The sequence below is a fragment of the Bidens hawaiensis genome, unplaced genomic scaffold (assembly GCF_021521415.1).
Source record: "Bidens hawaiensis isolate Kalapana, Puna unplaced genomic scaffold, B.hawaiensis_p1.1 tig00035719_1, whole genome shotgun sequence".
Classification (NCBI taxonomy): Eukaryota; Viridiplantae; Streptophyta; class Magnoliopsida; order Asterales; family Asteraceae; genus Bidens; species Bidens hawaiensis.
The window spans coordinates 159,502-168,481 of NW_027496208.1; the positions used below are offsets into that span (position 1 = coordinate 159,502).

Below are 8,980 nucleotides of genomic sequence, written 5' to 3' on the forward strand. Positions count from 1 at the left end.
GTGGCAAGGTAGCAGTTGTTCGAACTTCATGGACTGATAGAAATCCAGGTCGTCGGTTTTTCTCTTGTCCGGACATGGTAAGTGTGTAATTCGATTTAAGTTCCAGTCAATTGTTTATACTTCATGTTTCTCCTCTTTTCCAGACATCGGATTGCCCCTTTCTTGGATGGCGTGACCCACCAATGTGTGAACGGGCATTGGAGATTATCCCGGGCTTATTGAAGTCGAAAAACAAGGTTGAACAAAGTTTAGAGAGTTATAAAGAACAAGCAAGGAAGATGAAGAACAGATTGGTCATTAGTTGGATCATTTTCATTGCAATTGTAATTGCAATGAAAATGTAACTAGTTGACTGAATTTGAAGTTGTTGACTATTTGTATTTTGACTTTATTAGTTAATTTAGGACTTTATGCAGTTTAAGTATTATGTATTTTGACTTTATTTTGGATGTAATTTTGGATCCCTTTTAAGCAATGTATCATCAGTTTATTTTGAATCTTTGGTTAGTTTATTTTGGACTTTTGGATGGATTGAATACACAATCTGCACATTGTGCACTATCTACACATGATGCACAATCTGCACATTGTGCACTATCTACACATTATGCACAATCTACACATTATGCAGAATCTGCACATTATGCACAATCTGCACATCATACACAATCTGCACATCCATCTATCTGCACATCATGCACAATCTGCAATCTGCACATCCATCTATCTGCACATCATGCACAATCTGCACATTGTGCACTATCTATCTACACATCCATCTATCTGCACATTGTGCACTATCTATCTAGCACATTGTGCACTATCTATCTACACATCCATCTATCTGCACATCATGCACAATCTGCACATTGTGCACTATCTATCTACACATCCATCTATCTGCACATTGTGCACTATCTATCTACACATCCATCTATCTGCACATCATGCACAATCTGCAAATAAGTAAAAACTGCCAAACCATTACATGAAAAACTTAATACATCCATAACAACTTAATACATCCATACAAGTGTTTGAAAAACTTAAAATAAGTCCAGACAACAACTTAATACATCCATACCATGAAAAACTTCAAAAAAAGTCTAACAACTTAATCTGCAAAAACAGTCATAAAAATATCCATACCATAAAGTCATAAAAACTACAAAAACAGTCAAACAGTAGGCACATTAATCTGCAAAATTTTTCATGCATGATCTCTTGTTGTGACCCTTTTGACCACATGTCCCACAAGTGTTTGATCCTTTTGGCTTTGTCTTTCTCACTGCCTTCACTTTCTGGCCTTCACCCTCCACAGCCTTTCCCTTGCCCTTTGCATCAACCTTTGACTTTTTCCTTGAACCACCATCTTCCCTTTCCACTGCTGACTTTTTCCTTGATTTCTTTGGCCTTCCAGTTTGCTTTTTTAATTTAGGAGCTGTGATCTGGATTGGGACTTGTGATGTGGGCCACATACTCATACCATTGATGGGATACACCTTGTAGCTATACACTGCCTTCCACCTATCCATTGTGTAAATTGGTTTGACAAATGTTTCTGGCCTGCCAACAGATCTGTCATGTGCACCCTTCAACCAAATACATGCCACCACATGTCTACAAGGTATCCCAGTTATCTCCCATCTCCTACATGCACATGTACTTGTGCTCATGTTCACTACACACTGATCACCATATGGACCTGTTACCTGATAATGATCCTCACCGTTCCAATGCACAGAGTACCTATCATCCAAATATGTAAACCATTCACATCATTTACAAGACAAGTAAATATTCACATACAACTCACCTGCTTGCTTCCTTCTTCACTGACTCCATAATTTGTGTAGCATATGGTGTTAGTAACCCTGATGACCTATCAATTACCTTCAACACAGTAACAATCTTCCTCATCACATATTCTCTGATGTATTCCAGCAATGTGATAATAGGCTTGTCCCTTCCATCTACCAGCTTTGAATTGAAACATTCACACATGTTGTTGGTCAACACATCAGACATTGCTCTACCTATTCCAGCAATGTGATAATAGGCTTTGCCCTATAAGCTTTCATCTCAGACACACCAACTTCAAACCTCCTTTGAAACCTTTCTTTGATGGATTTAACTTTCAGCTTTGGGTCATCTTGAAGATCAGTAACCAAATGGTTTGAGAGGAACCCGGCTGTGCAAGCATAAATTTCCCTAGATTGAAGGCATTTATGTTCATTTATCAACCTTGTAATTTTCCATGAAGCTGTTCTCTTTTGGTATGACAACAACAGTAACCAAGGGCATCTAATAGCAAGTGGGTCTTTCCTTTTTCCCCTACCCCCAATACTTTTCTGGACTGGTCCCTCATCTTTATTAGCACTGCTAGATCCACCCCCCTGCACTTCCATATCTCCTTCACACACAGCCCTGACCCTTACCAAATCATCTTTTCTTATCCTAATTTGTCTTCTTGTTTCAACTGCATGTGCCTTGATCATATCCTTCACCTCTGCTTTTGTACCAAAAACTTGTCCCACATGGAAAAGATAATCCATGTCCCCCTCATTTCTTTGTTTCTCATTATACATCCTATCATTATCCAACATCACATGATCCGTTTCTATGTCCAAAACCTCTAAACTACAATTTGCATCCTGCTGTTCAACTTCAAAATCAGTATGCAGTCTGAAATCCCTCATATCTACATCTACATCATGTATTTCACCATCTTCATAGTTGAAGTCACTATCTGAATCACTTTCTGAATCTTCATCACCATCCCTAGTTTTCTTAACATTTTTAGATTTATTTTTGTTCTTAGATTTCTTCACATTCTTTGGTTTCTTAACTGGACAACCCTCTAGATGTTCATCATCATCAGAACTCTCATCTCTCATTTCATAGTTAGAATCCCTACTATCATCAGTTCCACTTTCATCTGAACTTGAAGACTCATCTCCACTTTCTTCATCTGAAATTGAAGAATCTTCACTATCTTCATCCCCACCTCCATCCCCACCTCCATCCCCACCTCCATTGTAATCCATATCCACCTCATTTGTAGGCTGCACACCATATCCACCTCCATCCCCACCTCCATCTACATCACCATTGTAATCAATCTCCACCTCATTTGTAGGTTGCACACCAAAAGCATCCTCTCCAAACATAGGGTCAAATTCTGGATCCTCATGACATATATCAATCTGGTCTTGTTGTTCAACAACACCAACATTATTCTCTTCTTGAACATTCACATTTGCATCCTGTTTGTCTTGTTCCACAACTACCTCATTTGTGCTATCTTGCCATTCCAACAACAACATTTTCTTAACTGAGTTTGCTTTATCTAGTACGACCTCGCTTGCAAGAAACTCCTCATTTGTTATCTCTTCAATGGTAAACTTTGAGGTTGAGCAGAAGTATGTGTGTACAGAGGTGAACTCATGCTCAACATACACATTCATTAACTGATTAAAAGCTCCAATATACTTAGCAAATCCCCTAACATCATCATCACTTCCCAAAGCTCTAAGCCCCCAATCTAACCTTATCTGTAGGATAGGATAATTCAAGCAAGATTCGATCAAGCTCGTGAACTGAAAACTTGTCAATATCTAGCATGTCAACATAATGGACAACGGCTCTCTTATAAACCCGTCCTGGAAATTTAGTGAAACTGCCACCATGGTGCATCTTGATCGTGAACAAATGTGGATTATTTACTATACAAACAAGATTAAACAGCTGTTAGTTAAATAAACCCAATTATAAACCCTAAAGTTTTAACTTACCATAAAACGCATCAGCATTTGATTGTTCATCAGCTTCACGAATGTAGAATGGAGGATGAGGAGGATCATCCATCTTACGTGTTTAAGTTCTGAGAATGATGTGCAATTGATTGAAGCCCTAATTGATTAGTCGCGTCGGACACACGAGGGTTTAAGGTTTCTGATCGCCGGGAATTGATTCGATCGACAGGGAGGGGGAAGAGTGATACAGAGGCTTAGTTGCAGAGATATAAGAAAGGACAAAAATGCCCTCACATGCGTCTCACGTGAGGGCATTTAACTGACTTTTTCTAACCCAGTTAGCGTAAAGGACAAAACTTGTAGGAAAAAAAAGTTTAAAGGACACCGCCTGCAAGTAAAGGACACGAACCGTAATTTGGCTTTTTTTAAAGGACAAAATTTGTAATTGGGTCTTTTTAATATAAAAACTATAAATGAAAGTTATGTGTTTTTAATCTTCCAAGCAAAGAACCCTAACAACGAAAGCAAAGAATGGCTTCGGTCTTCCAAACTAAACCCTAAACCCTAAACCCTAAACCCTAAACCCAAAAAAAAAAAAAAACGGTTAACCTAAAAACCGGTTATTAAAAAACCGGTTAATAAAAAACCGGTTTATTAACCGGTTCTAACCGGTTTCTAAACCGGTCCTAACCGGTTAGACCGGTTAGGGTTTTGACACACAAAAACCGGTTATTAACCGGTCCGGTTATTAACCGAACCGGTTTTTTTCCGGGCCAAAAAAACCGGTCCGGTTAATAACCGAACCGGTTTTTTTAAAAAAACCGATTTGTGCACCTCTACTTTCCTCAACCAAGATACAATTTCATTCAAAATAAGAGGGCTATCACGAGAACTTTGGAAATCACTTTATTTATGCAGCCGATTAAACTGATCGGCCTAAAATCCACCAAGCTCATCGGGTCTTTCACCTTGGGAATTAAAGTTAAGATCGGGTCTTTCACATAATTAGTTTATTAGTAAATTATAAGCCGTTGAATTTAATTGTGTTTAGTAATTTTTCTAAGTGTTAAAGAACACGACCGCACTGATTTGTAATATTGCGTTCTCACGAGTGGTTTTATATGTGGCTTGTAATAACCCTAAACATTTGAAGAACCATTTTGTATTCGATGTTCGGATGCTTTATAAAAATGATTATAAAATATAGCCGTATAACACAGAATTCAAACCTCCCAGTTCGTTTAAATATAAATTCGAGTTGTTTAAAAATAATAATATCACCAACGTCCATGTTCGTATAAACTAATCCAAAATTTTGAGTAATTTAAATAAAAATAAATTGCTTATATATGCAATGCATCGTGCATATGCGGGCCTATGTTAGACTTGTCGTGATTAAACTTAAAAAAATTTAATCGTGTGGGAAGCAACGCTAAGAAATCATAATTAAGCATTGTAAGGAAAAAGACCTGCTAGCGAAGTGTCACATTGTATGACTCGACCCGAACTGAATCTCCAACCCAAAAATTTTTTGTTCTGTGACTTTGATCATCGCTATGACTATGATCAAGCTTCGCCACTGGGGTGGAAGCCCGAATGAACAATAGAAGCCCTTTGAATAAAAAATGACCATGAATGAGAAATTGTAGATTCGATATTAAAATAATAAGTATTCAATTTAATGTTATTAATTAAAATTAATAATTAAAACTTTCACCTCCGGAAATATATAATAAATATATAGCATAGCGTATAAGTGAAGCTCCATAACCATAAATATCGCTCCCCGCCAAACCGACCAACTGTGTCTATAAATTCATTAGATTTACGCACAATGGCCAAACGCCGTATCGACGACACCAATGCTAATGCTAATGCTAATGCTAATGCTGGTAGAAGACCCAAACGTTCAAGGCCTGATCAATCAGAGCCTCACTTCTTCCAAGATCAACGTCAATTGGTAAGATGAGATATTTGTTTTGATGGCTCAATTCTCTATTATTTTGTTTTATTGCAGGAGGAACCGAGGTATATATGATATGATATGATATGGTTCGGTTATATTGGTTGTGTATTGACAGTGGGAAAACATTGACTCCCTCTCTGAATTCAACTCTCAGTGAGTTGCATTGCATTGCATTGATTATCTTTTAATGTTTTTTTGTTATAATATATTATTCAATTCAAATCATTCAGGATGCATTTGAAGAGGGTGGGAAGAAAGTCTACATCTTCAAGTGTACCGATTGCCTTCTATATATGTGACTTGTTTTTTCTCTTTCTTTGTTGCAGCACAATTAATCCATTTGCAGGATGTTACAAAAATAACCTACATACCCGTAGTTGTTGCGGTAAAGAATATATTATTTTCTTTTCATTGTTTTTTATGTTGGACAATCAGATTGAATACAAGAAATTGAGAATTCTGCTGCAAGTATGTGCAGCAAATAAACAGCCAAATATATGTGAACTTAATTTTATTGATAGAACATATTTGATGTTTACAAGAGAATAGCCCTATTTATACAGAAAACATCGCTTCTAATCAACGGTAATACTAAGAACGGTTATATACAGCAACCGTTATAAACCCTAATTAATATACAATAATAATAATAATTACATAAAATAAATAACCTACTTTATGATTAAATTCTAATATTTTAGTTTTGTATTTTTAAATAAACTTATCTTTGTACAATTAAACAGGTTGTGTCGCCGTTTCCTCCTTCTGATAAGATTGTATATACCTCTATACAAATGGCGCGTGAAGAAATTGTTGACATGAAGAAGATGAGAATGGATTGGATTCCATACATTCCACTAGGAAAACGGTAGCCGTTTTCTTTCATATTGAAAGCCGTATTTGATCAATTCCAATTAATGATCATAACCGTTTAGCCTGATATAAATCTTGTGTTTACAGGGATCGTTCCGCTGCAAGACTTAAAACCCAAATCTTTGTATTTAACTGTGTCCAAAGAAGGTATCCATCTTAATGCTTGTTTGCAGTTTGGTAGATAATGTTGTTGACTATCTGATGTGGCACAGGGCTGGTTTAAAACATTTGAAGCTAGAGCACATCAAGAAGTTTGGATACTGCGTGCCGTGTAAGTACATATGCAGACAAATACTTTTACTACACAATTTTGCACATTATACACTGCAATATGGAACATATGCTATGTCTTGGAAGGTGAAATCATCTTCTTATAAGTGAATTTTTTTTTCCTTTTCTTGGCAGACATTCATAATCCCTTAGTGGAAGATGAGGCTGTACCGAATACTGTTGAGCAGATTATGTATCCAGTCGAACCAGCACCTGTAAGCGCTTGTTTAGTTGTTTATTTTTCCTTGCATTCATACCATAATGTTTGAGTGAGGTTAGCACCAATTTTCTTTTCATTTTTTCTTTTTATGAACTTATATAGGTTGTCTGTGGGTTTGATTGGGAATTTGATGATCTTGAGGTGAGCCCTCATTCTCTTTATATGATTCTATTGCTTTATTAAGTATAATTTTACTTGTAAACATGAAAACTTTTATCTTTTATAGGAGTTCACTCATAATCTTATTTCTGAGGAGACCTGTCTGAAGATCAAAAGGATGGCTTCAAGGTAAAGCTCAACCAAGTAGTTAAAACTTTGTTTTCTTCATTTAATGTCTTTATTAATAAAAACATTTCTTCCTTTGTTGTGATTTAGGAATTTGTGAAGGAAAGGGTTAGAGAAAGAAAGAGAGCTAACCGTGAGGTAGTTTGTTTAATTAAATATTACATTTACGTATATGAGAAGACGAGGTTTATAAATTAAGGGAGCGTTTATCGGAAAGGGAAAACAGAGAATTGGGTGAAGAGAGAGTGGCTGCATTTCAGAACATGAAGTTTTATAAATTCTATCCTGTTGCTACACCTGATACACCAGATATCAATGAATGAGAGTTGGATACACCAGATATCTCCAGTGTCAAGGTTCGCCTATTTCTCCTTTATTAAAATTTATATTTTTCTTTACATTTACTTTGAAGTTAACAATTTGGATCCATTTTGAAATTGATATTGGCATGCAGGAACCATTCATAAATAGGTATTATGGCATGGCACATCAAGTAATTTGAGCAGCAATCTTAGTGTTTTTTTATCAATGAATGAGAGTTGGATAAGAGCAGACTATTTGATCATTTTATATATGAATATTAGTCTATTTAATTTGTTCTTTTTAGTAAATGCATTATGGTGTTTGTTTCTCAAAAAGTGTGAGATGATGGGTTCAAATATAACTTACCATTAGACTGGAGTATCAAATGATAGAACATCTCCGAACATAGTCGTTGTTTTCCATATTCGTCGTTTTCAGCACTAAAAGACTCATAAAATGTCAGCTAAAAACTCTTTCTTTTGAAACATGCAACGTACGACCATTTCGGCATACTCGTCAATGAAAACTAATTTCTATATTGAAGTTCTCACAATCTGTCTTTGTAACACCAACTTCCTTAGATCCACCTTAATGTATTCTCATAAGGTTAACTGCCTTAACAGGACCCACATTAAATATTTCTTTTCATAATTAACATTAAAATATGATTGGAATAACATGCAGGTTTCAGGACGACATGACAATTTGTAATACCTATCCTCTCAATACTGACATGACATTCGGTCTTTCGTATTTAATTTCTTCATCTCTTCCGAACTATAAATACAAATGATCGCTAGTATAGAGACAACTAAAATTCAAAATACTGATATAGAAATATAACAAATTAGAAAAAAAACGACAAAAATAATGTGTTTGGAAATAACAAACATTAAAACATTAAACACGAACTTTGGTGTGTTAGTCTTGGTATCAGAAAGTTCCATTGAAAGGCTCTGATGAACGAAATCATGATCAACAAAAAAGAATATGCGTAGAAATTTTTGATAATGCCACACCCTTAATGAAATTAACTTAGAGAAAATCATAGGATTGCCTAATTCAAACTTATTATTTAAGATACCTGGCAATAATGGTTGTTGTAAGCTCTGTTGGAAATAATGAACCGGTTCGAGTAAGTTAACGTGGCTGCCGTAATATAGTTCGTAACTGTCGCAATATAGTTCATTATAATGGTTGTTGTAAGCTCTGTTGGAAATAATGGTTGTAAGCTCTGTCGTAATATTGTTGTAAGCTCTGTCGCAATATAATGGTTGTTCGTAACTGGCAATAATGGTTGTTGTAAGC

The 8,980-nt window shown here is 35.9% G+C and overlaps 1 protein-coding gene and 1 pseudogene across 1 annotated transcript; one reads left to right on the plus strand and one right to left on the minus strand.

Annotated features, from left to right (window-relative positions):
- Nucleotides 1-1,193: 1,193 nt before the first annotated feature.
- LOC143587641 (uncharacterized) lies at nucleotides 1,194-2,028 on the minus strand. Its single transcript, XM_077068877.1, has 2 exons — nucleotides 1,817-2,028; nucleotides 1,194-1,749 (listed from the first exon to the last, which is right to left on the minus strand). Exons 1-2 carry the CDS (start codon nucleotides 2,026-2,028, stop codon nucleotides 1,194-1,196), a joined length of 768 nt encoding a protein of 255 aa, XP_076924992.1.
- A 3,561-nt stretch (nucleotides 2,029-5,589) lies between these two features.
- Nucleotides 5,590-7,871, plus strand: LOC143587642 (protein HEAT INTOLERANT 4-like; annotated as a pseudogene).
- Nucleotides 7,872-8,980: the final 1,109 nt, after the last annotated feature.

Bases quoted from the DNA above. Each gene is read 5' to 3' on its own strand.
- LOC143587641 (XM_077068877.1), bottom strand. From the start codon at position 2,028: ATGTCTGATGTGTTGACCAACAACATGTGTGAATGTTTCAATTCAAAG. The intron at 1,750-1,816 runs GTGAGTTGTATG...TTTGGATGATAG, and splicing joins GTGAAGAAGGAAGCAAGCAG to GTACTCTGTGCATTGGAACG.